Below are 12,512 nucleotides of genomic sequence, written 5' to 3'. Positions count from 1 at the left end.
CGGGGTGGTGGCTTATGTAACGGCCTTGTGCGCCAGTGGTCGTGGCGCTGGCGCTGGCGTTGGCGCGTCCCACAGGCAACCCGACCTGGTTGTCATCAAGAAGAAGATTCGAGCAGGTCCAACGCCAGCGCCCAGGCAGGCCATGACGAGGGTTGTTTCTGCGTTGTTCTAGAGATATTCTCACGGATCCATGAAATATATTTTTGCCATATTTTGCATGTGCATTTGAGGGGACCTGCCTACGACTGTCTGCCGACGCAGCTGCCTGGGCAGCAGCTGTCAGAGCTCGCGCCATGACGTTTGTTCAGGAACAGAGCTCAGCCCACTCCACGTGCTGTTGCCAAGCACTTGCCTGCCGCGAGGGGCCAAACGCGGGCTATCAGCCTACCTTACGCACGAAGTACAACCACAGCTGGCCTCGCCGTGTTCAACAACCATCTTCGCCAGCCAGCTCTTCTTATCAACTTCTACCAAGGGCAGACACATCCGCCCGCCATGACTGACTCTGACATCGCAACAAAGGCTCCCGAGAGCGACACCCAAGAGCAACAACAACAACATCAGCAGCAGCAGCAGCAGCAGCCACAGCAGCCCGCCGAGGGCAGCCTCAAGAGTGCCGACGACAATGTGTCGCAAGCAGAGCCCGTTGTCGGGGAGCATTGCGTGTCAGATAGGCCAACTCGTACGTCGTCGGCACTGGTTCTCCGATCGTGAGGTGCGGCTGACAAGCTCGCTCCAGCTATCGGTCAGGCCGCCACAGGCGAGATCATCAAGCTCAATGACATAGACGTTCGTCTCCCCAAACCGTTTCCCTAGAGAGAAACACCACGGGTCTAACGACATGCCCATTCAGGTCTACATCTCCAAGCCCGCCGACTACCCGCACACACCCTCCCGCCTGCTCCTCCTGCTCACCGGTGGCACCGGCATCCGCTCCACCAACAACCAGATACAGGCCGACAAATTCGCCTCGGCCGGCTACGTGGTGGTGATGCCGGACCTCTTCGGCGGCGACACAGCCCCCGCGGCGACAGCCATTACAGATGACTCAACGTCGCTGCTCGAGCAGGTCAAGCTCAAGGCTGTCGAAGTAACCAAGTCCTTCATGATCGACATGTGGCTGGCGCGCATCACCGCCGACCGCGTCATGCCTGTGCTGCACCGCATCGTCGACGCCACACGCGAACTGTACGCCGACGCCGTGAGCCATGGCGGCGGCATATACGCCGTCGGGTACTGCGTCGGCGGTCGCTTCGTCTTACTGCTCGCCCAGGAGTCACAGAGGCAAGGCGCGGGCGCGGGCGAGGACGCCGAGACGGGAGCCCTCAAAAAGGGCCCTTACATCAAGGCTGGCGCTCTGGCGCACGCGGCTTCTGTCACGCCTGACGACTTCAAGGACCTGAAGGTGCCGCTGAGCTTGGTCTGCGTCGAGAACGACCCGTTGTTTCCAGACGCTGTGAGGGCGGCCGGCGAGGACGCCATGTCCGGCGCCAACCTGGAGCACGAGGTTCACGTGTATCCGGGAGTGCCACACGGTGAGCTCACTCACTGTTTGTTATGAACGCTATATGGGGGACTGTATTGCTAATAATATCAAATCAGGCTTCGCTGTGGTGGGCGCATATCCAGACAGCGCCATCAGCGACGCGCAGGCGACGGCGTACGAGCAGATGCTCAAGTGGATCCAGGAGCATTGATGGGCAGAGGATGGCAACATATTCACTATACCAAGGCTATTGACGGGAGGGAGCAACGTTGCATAACGTAACGATGGTTTTCATGATTGATTCGTTTCATGTTATCGTTCATCATCGCCCTTGGGCCGAAAAGATACCACAGGTGTTGCGCACACCTACCGTTCAGGAAACGGTGCAGACAATCTTTCCCGAGTTCTTGGCTTCCTCCATGTACTTGTGTGCCTCCTGTATCTGGTCCCATGGCAACACCTTGTCGAGGATGATCTTAAGCTTGCCGGACTCGAAGTCAGGTAGGTACGTCTCGAGCTTGTCTCGCAGCTCGCCCTGGTAGTCCTCGTCGCGGCTGCGCAGCGTCGACCCCTCGATGCGGATGCGCTTGAAGAGAATCTGCGAGATGTCGGCGTCGGGAACCTTGCCACCGCCCAGGGTGCCGAGCAGAACGATGCGGCAGTCGCGCGCGGCGGCGTCCTGGTTCTGCTGAAAGTAGCTGCCGCCGACGAAATCGACGATGAAGTCGACGCCCTTCCCGCTGGTGGCCTCCTTGATGCCGTCGGCCCAGTTGCCCGTCTTGTAGTTGAAGGCGGCGGTGGCGCCGAGCGTGTCCGTGATGAAGCGGCACTTGTCGTCTGTGCCGGCCGTGGCATAGATGGCCGACGCGCCCGCCAGGCGGGACAGCTGGATGCCGGCGATGGAGACGCCCGAGGCGCCGGCGTGCCAGAGGATCGACTTGCCGCGCGCGAAGCCCAGCACCTTGTGCAGGGCCTGGGTGGCAGTGATCCACGTCTCGGGCACGGCGGCCGCCTGCTCCCAGCTCAGGGCATGGGGCTTGTGGATGAGCATCTTGGAGCTGACGGCGATGTACTCGGCGTAGGCGCCGCCGTATGCCAGGCCGAGAACCTCGTCGCCCTGCCGGAAGACGCCGTGCTCGCCTGGGCCGAAGGCCTCGACGACGCCGCTGAACTCGACGCCGAGCGTCTTGGGCGCCTGCGGCGGCAGTGGGTAGTTGCCGCGCCGCTGGATGATGTCCATGCGGTTGATGCCGAAGGCCTTGATCTTGACGAGCGCCTGGCCCTGGCCGGGCGTCGGCCGAGGCGTCTCGGCGTTCATGAAGAGCGCATCGCGCTCGCCCTTGCCGCCCTTGATGTCTGCAACGGGGAACAGGGGAAAGCAAGATCCCCGCGTGTTAGCCTCAACTGGAGCGGGCTGGGTCAGCCACGCGCCGCCGCCGACGTACCAATTGCCTTCATCGTCGCCATGTCTGCGAGTGTGTCGAATGGTATGGGGGGGGGCGGTGAGTCTGTGGCTATGATCTCATTCACTCTGCAATGCGTTGCGTGTGTGACCTTTTCGTCGTTGCGCCGTGAAGCTCGACGAGCTCGGCAGTTCCAAAGCATATACATACAGTATACATATGCCAAGCATCAATGACGACATTAGTCAGCCCCGCTTGGTGAAGTGAACCCGCGGCCGAGGCTTCCGACAGGCCAAACCGAGCGAGCTGGAGCATGCTCTCAATGGGTCAAAACTCAATGCCGGGATAGAAGAGTTCTTTGGGATGCGGCGCCGGAGAGTTCCATCCTTCGGTTCGCAGCCACGCCGCGGCATCGTGGGCGCGACGGCCCGTAAATCACGGGACTGGCGGCGGATCCCACGGCGTGCCGGCCGAGGCACTCGCCGCCCGTGGACCGTCCGCGTAGGAGGGATTTGTTGTGTGCTGCTCCACGGTCGCCGTGGCGGTCAGCAAGCAGCCCGGCCGCGCCGCCACGCCGCCAGATGGCCTACCCGGCCAGCGGCGACGCCGTTTGCCGTCCAACCCAACGGCATCCCAACATCCAACAAGTGCGTACTGCTAGTTACTCACTCCCAGAGTCAAATCCACGCACGCCAGCATCGGTGATGCTGGTCGCTGGCGCTTCCTCCCTCGCAGCATCAGCAAGCAGCCCGCACGTCGTCACAGACTATTGATGCTGGTTCGGTGGCCCAAGAGCCCAAGACACGGAACGTGCCGCAGTGCTAGACCAAGACATTCAAATCATCGACAGCAATTTGAGCTGTCACGAGCAAGGAGAGAGTGAGATGAGGGACGGGACGCATTGGCCGATGACTTTTGCTGTCGACGGGGTGCCGTGCCCAAGGCCCGAGCTCTGGGCCCGACGTCCCTCTCTGATTCATCAGCCAGAATTAGATCTCGGAAAGAGGAAATGAACCTCTTTCAAGCGGGGACCCGTTGACCGGCCGTCATATCAAGCCAGCCAGGCACGGCGGGCTGGCTCGCAGGGAACAAGGGGAGAAAAACAAAAACAGGGCACTCCTCAGCTGCGGCGTAGCAACCTAATAATCGTGGTCAAAAATGGCCGCTGCTACTTCGTACTTCATGTGGACCTAGAACGTGCTGCTGTCGTGCCTAGAACTGTTTTATCCCGATTGTGACGAAGTGCAGGTCAGACACAGGCGGTGGGCACGTCGCACAGCAGCAGCAGCTCCTGCACACGGCGGCAGGTCTGGGCCGTGACCAATACAGTGTCCGCGTCGGCGAACGGCTGAAGCTTGGTGACGGAGGGCCTTTCTTTGGTTGGGCGACCACATCCGCCAAGGCATCTGCGCTCGTTCGTCAATGCAGGGCGCGTGAGAGTGCGGGTTCTGTTCGCTCGATGGATCACCAAGAAACATCATAAAAGAATAAAAAGAAAAACTTTGATACCCGCGCGACCCCGACATCCCGACGAACGATGGAACAGGAGATCGCGCAGTCGATTCCGGTGAGTGGAAATTGCAGGCCCCATCCAGCGGCAGCAGGCCCCCCCGTTGGCTATGGCTCGCCCGACTATCGGTACCTGCGGAACATGGTAAGCGTGGGCGGGCGGCCACGAGGGCGAATGAGAAGGAGATACCTCACGCCGCCTCACCTCATGCAGTCCAGCAGATGGGACGGATGGACGGACCAGACAGGCACAGGCACAGGGGCTACGGACGTCAGCTGTGATTGGAAGGGTTACTTGGGAGATGGATGGCAGATGGCAGAAGGGGGGGCGTGACCCAGGGGCGGCAAAGCGGTCGCCTGCGCTAGACGAAGCTTCCATTTCCATTCCCGAGACCAGGCCCTGGCGGCGCTGCTGAAGAGCCATGGATGCCTGTCCAAGGACGCAGCGCGCAGTGCGCGGAAGAGCCGGCTTCATGGAAGGCCTCTTCCGGTACCGGGCCGATCTGCCCTCCCTTGTCGTCGTGTGCGACGAGAGCAAGCAGGACGTGAATTCTGCGAGGTGACTGGCAGTGTGATCACGGGTGCCAGTCCCGGTGAAGTAGCATATCTGCTTAGGCTTTGGAGACCACCCCTTTTACGGTAGCTCGAGCCCCGCGCGTCATTCATCGTCGTGGCGAAGAGTCGCCATAGCGAGAGATCCTATTGCCGGCTCGTTGACGTTGGTTAGTGATACCCCGGACTAATGGAGAATAGCCGTGACCAGAGCAGGCAGGTATCCCTAGCCCCTACGCGTCCAAAGTAGACCAACAGGTTGCGTTCGTACTTTTCGGGCTAAAGGTGTCCAGCAGTAGCGGATGAGATGGCCGATCGCCAACGAGCGCTGATGCCTCTGAGCAAGGGAGAAGGCCGCGTGTGATAAGAAACCCGCTGTCGACAATCGTCGCCCCAACCAGACGCTTGCCGATAAGCTCCCTTCGCCAACCATGCCGTGCCTTTGTCGCCTAGCCGCCCCCCTCTCCCCAATGGACAATCCAGAGCAGCAGCACAGAACAGACAAGACGAGGGCAGATAGTAGTAAACATACAGTACACGCCCACAGGACAAGCCAAGCCGCCAGCCGAGAGCTTGTACGTAGCAGATAGCAATGCACCGCAGCAAGGCTGTGCCCGACAGCCCCCTCCCTCGTGGGTCAGTGGCACCGCGCCCAGCCTGGGGGAGTTCGTTCCTTCGGAGCAAGGGCAGGGCCAGGCAGACAGGGCTGGGTGGTTATTGACAGATGACAGGCTCTACTTTCCCGCAGATCAGTGATCATTTTTTTTCCAGAGCCTCTCTGATCACTGATCAGCAGGATCTCGTGGCGAGTGCAAATCGAGATGGATTGGCGACCGCGCCGCCCGTCCGCCCAGCCTGGGGTGGAACTCTAAACTAACCAGGCGGGAGGCCCTGGGATGCTTGCTTGGCTTGGGTCGTGGACATTTGGGACCTTTGCGATGTGGGCTGGCTGGCTACTATCTGGGTCCGGGCGACGATCATGACTCTTCGGAACGCCGCCGTGGCAGCCCCAAACAGTAAAGGCTACGACAGGAATAGCAACAACAGCACCGAAAAAGAGTTTTCTTCCTTCTCTTTTCAGAGAACAACCGAGATAGGGGGGAGGGTGGGATACGAAGCAGGCATGCAGCATCGCTAGGGGAGGGAGAAAGGAGAGCGACGGTAAACCTGGTATTTCTTCCTGGTTCTGACTCATACAACGAACCAATGCAGTCCTCTTAACGCGCGCGCCGAGATGGGACGGCAATACCGGAGTCAAAAGAGGAATAGTACGGTAAGAAGAAGAAGTGAAAGAAGAGCAGAAACTTGGGTTGCGGGCGCTCTTGAGCAGGCATCGAACTCGTCCCGTCCTCCTCCGTGGCTTGCGCGCCCAAGGATCCGGAAGAGGGGGGTCCAGCCCTCGTGGGCCCAAATGGCACGGTAGGTGGGCTCCTATGGCGCCTTGGGAAATTGCAGAGGGTCTCCGCCGGGATGTCCCCGCAGCTCAGCCGAGCAGCCAAGCAGCGAGACGGGCGGCGGCGGCGGCCAAGGTGTCTGCCGTGCCCCACGGAAAGTGCTGAGGTGGGCGCCTTGCTCGGGGCACGCCCGCCGCCGGATGGTTGCGCTGGGGGTGATCGCAGTAGTAAGTACTGGGCTGTGGGCGGTACAGCGCTACATGTGAGGTCTCCATGGTAGTGCTAGCTGCCAGCTGCCAACCTGGAACTGATGACAGCGCTGATTTGATGTTACACACGCCCAGAGCTGATGCGTGTCCATCATCAAATGGGTGCCAGTGATGCTCGTTTCCTCGCACTGGCGCCAATCACCGCTACCACAGAGGACAGGACAGTACGAACGAACCTGCCCGACAGTATCCCAAAAGCGGCGGGCTCACTGTGGCCTGTGCGATAGCGGCGGCTTACGCCGCTCCGCCAATGATAACCGGGGACAGCTTCACCCTAGCACGACGCCGCTTTTGTCCCGGGTAATGCCTCTCTCGTCACCAAGCCATCGTTCTTCCTCCAGGCTACGAGGTACGGGCGAAAAAAAATTCCAGTCATCCTCAGACTTGGAAGGGACTCTCTTCACCAGTGCATGCCGTCCGCTGAAGGCGGGTTACCACCGGGCGACCCTTTTGGGGGCTCTCGAAAAGGTACTAAGAGTAGGTGTACCTTATTTGGCTCGGCTTGCACCTAGGTACGTACCATTGACAGGCCCCTTGCTCCCTGCGGGCCGCCGGCACCTATCGATCGGTTCAAAACTTGCATGACTTGTTCACAGATCTGCGAGCTCACTGCGCAACAACGTTTAGCAGCGCGTTGTGATGCATCAGCCGCAAGCAGGCACCAAGTCGCTGGACGTTGCCGCGTTTTGTGCGGCAGAAGCCTCTTATTATGCAATGCGCGCGCATCGGACCGCTCGCGAGGGCGTTTGCCGCGCAGGCCTCCGCCGACAGGCTTTTGGTTCCTGCATTAGCGTCGAAGCATGCGCGCCCAGCAGCGCAGCCGGAGCCAGTCAAGCCAGTAGCAGTGGTGCAGTGCGTGTCGGCGGGCGGACCGATTGTGGACGGTGCACCGCCTGCTGGTGGCAGCCATGGCAGCGCCACGCGGGCACAACAGAGGCTGCTGGCATGCCTGTACGAGCCCTCAGTCAGCAGCCTGCATTCTCGTGTACGGTGAGACGGCGGTCGCTGGACAGGGGAGGAGGGGCTCTCGCGTGTTGCCTGCCCACGTTGGGCGGGCAGGAACAGGGCATGCATGGAGAGCATTGCTTCGTGGCGGCCAGGGAGTCGGCAACGGCTCCTCGCCTCGTGTGCGCCTCGAAGATGCGGATGACAGCGGGCGAGAGAGTTGCAATTTAGCATCGGTGGAGGCTGCGCGCAGGCGGGCCACTGTCCGGTGCCAGCCATGTCCAGTCAGAGCACAGCTACTGCAGCTGATGCTGACGACGGATCAGTAATAAAAGTCTACTCTCGACTGGTCTCTCCTGAAGAAGAATGAGTCCTGTTGCTGGACAGCTACACCCCCGGGCAGCGACGCATTGGGGGGGGGGGGGCGGATGACGGGGGTCGAGCCATGGATGCGACGCGAATCGCCCGCCCATTCGTCCGATCTGGAGCGCCTGAACGGATATTTTTGCCGGGGGTGGTGATTTGCCGCAACGGACAGCAGATTAGAGACGACGAAGTGCCTGATAACGACAGCGGACAGACGAGCAGGCTCGTTCCATTGCACGGATGCTTCACATGCAACGAGGTCAAGGAGAAGGGGAGCACGGCCAAGAACAAGCACATGAATGCGGGCATACAACAGCATTCTCTCAAGTCAGGTGAGTAAGGAATGCGGATTCCAGAGGCCAACAATGGCCAGGCCAAACACCTCACTGCAGCCCGGCGCGTGGCAAACAAACAATGCATCGGGGCTAAAAGTTATGTGTGTGTGTGCGAACCTCAGGCACGGCAGGGTAACTGAGGTAGCGGCCAACCACGATGCACACTGCCGATACCTAGGATGGCAGCGTTGCTTGCCATAATCAGCATGTACTGGCCGCCTCGTAACGCGTACCGCGCTAAGTCTCGGCGGGCTAATCTCGTATCAGACCGCTGGCGCCGGCCAATCTTCAGATGCGCATGCTCGAGATCTTTCCCCTGTGCTGCTGCTTTTTTTTTTCTTGTTTTTGTGTTCTCTTTCTCCCTCTCTCTCCATGCTCCCCCTCCCTCGCCCTTCATTGCAGAGTTTAGGGAGGGTAGAGTCAAAGAAGATGATAAAGAAGCAGCGGCAGCAGGAAACCGGCGTGATCCATTGTCAAATGTAACCGGGGGCGCCTCATGCCGTCCATCATCTCACGGCAAAGTCCTCATAGTAATACTATACCGTCGCCGCCACCAGGCGCGTGGTATAGCAGCCCGCCTGTCTGTGCCATCCACCCACCCATCCATCCACCACAGGCACACAACACACAGGACAGGACGACAGGACAAGCCAAGCTGCACATACACCCCTCACGCACACCCCCACCCCCACCCCCTTCTCCTTTCCACCCACACGCCGCGCAATCCACTTCCAACTTCCCACGTCCACGGCCACCCCCTGCAGAGGCGTTCTCACGGCCCTGCCGTCCGTTCCCCATCGACATGTCTTCTCTGCCCCTTCCCTAGCACCACGGGTGGACGATGGGTCGTCGGTCACCACCCCCCCACGGGTCTAACTGCGCGGGCGCAGACCGACCGCTCAGGCATCCTTGGTATAAAGCTCCTCGCCCTCTGGCCCGCTCTCTGGACCTCTCTTCTTTTTCCCCTTCACCCACACACCACACTCGCTACCAGCATCAGCTACCTGACTTTCAGTCAATTACATTCGTTAATACAACAACCTAATCAGCTACTCGCCGAGTAACCCCTAATACCGACAAGATGAAGTTCACCGCTGCCGTCGTCCTCGCCGCCGCTGCTGGCGCCTCTGCCCACTACAAGGGCAACGCCACGGTCGTCACCGAGGTCGTTGACGTGTACACCACCTTCTGCCCGGCTCCCACCCAGATCACCCACGGCACCAAGACGTACACCGTCACCGCGGTACGATTGTGTAACTCCCACGAGGACGGCGGTCGATATGGGGTGTTGTGCTCGGCTTGTATCAGCGGGGGAGGGTTCGTCTTGGCGCACCGGCCGCCTCAAGACATCCCGCCAGACGGCATGGCGAGCACCACTCCATACATCGACCGCCAGCCTTGTACAACCATAACAAAACCTCACTGCTGACTCCTGTACTTCTAGCCCACCACTCTGACCATCACCGACTGCCCTTGCACCATCACCAAGCCGGTCATCACCACCTCCTCGGTTGCCTGCCACACCTGGTGAGTCTTCCTAGCTCCTGTTAAATTGAGTGTCTCTCTGCTAACGCCGACAACAGCGGTGGCTACACCAACAGCACCGCTCCCACTGGTGTTCCCTCCACCGCCGTCCCTCCCCCTGTCGGCACTGGCAGCGTCACCCCCGTTGTTCCCCCCACCGCCGTTCCCACCGCCGGTGCTGGCCGCCTGGCCGGCGCTGGTCTGGCTGGTATTGTCGGTCTTGCTGCTTTCGTCCTGTAAATCAACCAACTATCACGCCTCGCGATCCACGTCTCACCTACGATTTCTTTTGTTCGATAAATACCTGAGTCGTGGGAGCCTTGTCCAGATATGAGCTGGAAGAGCGTTGTGGGAGAGTTGAGCCAGTTGGTTTACGTGCGGGGGATGAAACGGTTTGCTTCGGATGTATAGACTTTGGGATACGAACATACGCGACCTGGAGATCCGGAGACCGGTCCTCTTTCCATTTGTCGACGGTCGAAAGGGGAAACCACTCAGGTCCAACAAGACTTTTGTGTGTGGTCTTTATATTCGGCGCTGGGAAATATAATGTGCCTCGCTTTTACTACAACCAGCATCGGGTTCGTCTCGTCACCAGCTCTGCCTCGCGGTCGCCCCCTGTTGCCCGACAAGTACCTAGAAAAGAGAAGCACTTCCCATCCCGAATATTGCGACGACACTCTTCACGGCCTGTCCGTCATCTTTTCTTTCGTGCCCTAGCTCCATCTACGGTGCTGCACAAGCACGGGAGCTGGTCTTGGTTTGTCGGACGTGTTTATGGTCTCCAGTCAAGGGGCAGGTGATGTTTGAGGAAGCTTTCTGTATGTAGCTGCTACTACGTGCAGATGAGCAGAGACGAACATGGCCGGGAGATCAGTTTTGGTCCGGCGTTTGCAAAAGCCCCTTGAGCGCCTGCTTGCGCAAAGCCGAACAACTGTGATGGGTGTGCAAAGCGATTGTCCATGTGTACGCCGTGTGCCTTTGTTTCCAATAGAGTGGAGTGTCTTTCTAATACTATATTGTAACGTAGCACGTCTGTGCTAGTACCGGATTACGTATGCGAGGAGCAACAAAGACTTTGTCTTGGGATATTGTCTGAGTGGCCTGCATGGGTGGCACAGGCTTCACGATATGCGCGCATATACGTACTTGCTACTGACACAGTCGCTTCCGTATATCCCGACGATTGATGACGCGACACGGTGAGCATGACTGCGATCGCGCACGTCTTTGTGTCTCTGTTTGATTCAAAACACACATGTCGGATGCGGTGGACATGATAGTAGTAGTGGGTGGCAAGCCGCAGCAGGTTCCGCATGAAGGGACGTAAGGGCGGGCATAAGAACAACAATAACACGACGCACGCACGCACGCGCCAGTGAGGGAAAGGTTATTGTCACGAGAGAGGGACGCGGCGGCGGCGGAGCTGAGTTCGTGGTCGTGCGCGCTGTGGGTGTGAGTGGGGGGGAGTGTAGTTGCGTGTGTGACCGTGTCGCGGTTTGGAGCCGGTGTGAGATGAGCTTGACCGCGTCTCGCCTCGTGCAAGCGAGATTTGGTGAGAGCGGGTTTGATTTAGAAGTGCAACGAGAGGCGTGATGTGGGGAGGGAAGGGAAGTCGAAGGTTCAACGGACTGCCTTCGCTCGCTAGGTTCGTTCGCATCATGGCTTGAGTGGGAGACGCGACCGTCACTTTGGGACCGGAAAGAGACGGCGACGATGACAAGACGAGATGGGGCACACCGATACGTGGATGGTGGTGGTTGTGTTGCTGGTATAGCGCCGGTACACACACGACGGGCTGCCCTTACAGCGAGAAGTACACACATGGCCATGTCCGCTGCGCTGGCTGTGATTAGCCGTGCCAAAGGCGCGACTCGAATCTTAGCCCCAGGCCGTTGTTTTTGCTTGTTTGTGGACGGCGGGAGCTAGAACACGGACGAGACATGCCACTCAACAAACAATGGGAGGAGGAGGGTGTGAGCATTCCAGCGAGGTGCCAGCCCAGCAGCACGTACGTACGTAAGGAAGAAGGTAGGGGCGAAACCGCGGCACTGGGGTGCGATACGATGCAAGGCTGCTGATGATGCAGGGGTGAAACCCTGCGTCTGCGATTGATTTGCAGGGTGCTATAACGTGGAGTATGATGGGCTGTGTACGACGGATAGTGTTTCGCCTCATCTCGACGTGAGATGACGTTCCGAGTGGTGGTTGTTATGCTGCGTTATGCTACTCGTGCTTCATAAATCTAAGTATCAAGTAATTGTAGCCTACCCTACGATGTAAATGGCTGAGCATTCAATCACTCTTTGCCTGTAGGATCCACACCGATCGATCGCTTCCAACTGCTCGAATTGCAGTGTGACTTGGCTGGAAATCGCATGTCAGTGCAATTTCGCCGCTCTTATTAGTATAGCTGAACACGCGAAGAGATGCTAACGCAAGAGCTTTAACATCGTAACGAAGTTATAGGAGCTTGCAACGCAATGACCAGTATTGTTCAAACTTAAAAACTTATATGATAGACAAGGCCACCAACAGATTCCTCAATAAGATATTCATCGCGAAATAGGAGCAAGAAAGTGGAAAGTACCCGGGGCTCGTAAAACAAGCGTTCCGACGATGACAGCACGCCAAGCTACCCTGCCGCTACCACTATGTCAAGCTGGGACGCAAGGTGCTGGGCTTTCCTTCTCTGGCTGCGTTCTACTATCCGGCTTATGTTTGCGTCA

The 12,512-nt window shown here is 58.8% G+C and overlaps 3 protein-coding genes across 4 annotated transcripts; 2 read left to right on the top strand and 1 right to left on the bottom strand.

Annotated features, from left to right (window-relative positions):
* The first annotated feature begins 130 nt into the window (after positions 1 to 130).
* Positions 131 to 2,145, top strand: JDV02_006800 (uncharacterized protein). Of its 2 annotated transcripts, XM_047988224.1 has the most exons (4): positions 131 to 682; positions 740 to 789; positions 854 to 1,535; positions 1,603 to 2,145. In XM_047988224.1, exons 1-4 carry the CDS (start codon positions 496 to 498, stop codon positions 1,695 to 1,697), a joined length of 1,014 nt encoding a protein of 337 aa, XP_047844216.1. In that variant the 5' UTR covers positions 131 to 495; the 3' UTR covers positions 1,698 to 2,145. The 2 variants fall into 2 exon arrangements, with proteins under 2 accessions (XP_047844216.1, XP_047844217.1); XM_047988225.1 differs by having other exon boundaries at positions 854 to 1,925.
* On the bottom strand, positions 1,732 to 4,366 carry JDV02_006799 (uncharacterized protein). Its single transcript, XM_047988223.1, has 2 exons — positions 2,932 to 4,366; positions 1,732 to 2,842 (listed from the first exon to the last, which is right to left on the bottom strand). The coding sequence occupies exons 1-2, from the start codon at positions 3,095 to 3,097 to the stop codon at positions 1,860 to 1,862; spliced, it is 1,149 nt and encodes a 382-aa protein (XP_047844215.1). The 5' UTR covers positions 3,098 to 4,366; the 3' UTR covers positions 1,732 to 1,859.
* A 4,974-nt stretch (positions 4,367 to 9,340) lies between these two features.
* CCG6 (clock-controlled protein 6) lies at positions 9,341 to 10,023 on the top strand (the record flags this gene model as incomplete). The annotated part of the gene is made up of 3 exons (XM_047988222.1): positions 9,341 to 9,502; positions 9,704 to 9,786; positions 9,843 to 10,023. 3 exons carry the CDS (start codon positions 9,341 to 9,343, stop codon positions 10,021 to 10,023), a joined length of 426 nt encoding a protein of 141 aa, XP_047844214.1.
* Between the last annotated feature and the right edge of the window lie 2,489 nt (positions 10,024 to 12,512).

The sequence above is a fragment of the Purpureocillium takamizusanense genome, chromosome 6, assembly GCF_022605165.1.
Source record: "Purpureocillium takamizusanense chromosome 6, complete sequence".
NCBI classification, from domain to species: Eukaryota; Fungi; Ascomycota; class Sordariomycetes; order Hypocreales; family Ophiocordycipitaceae; genus Purpureocillium; species Purpureocillium takamizusanense.
The sequence above is the reverse complement of the archived record's forward strand: the minus strand, read 5'-3'. Positions and strand labels throughout refer to the sequence as shown.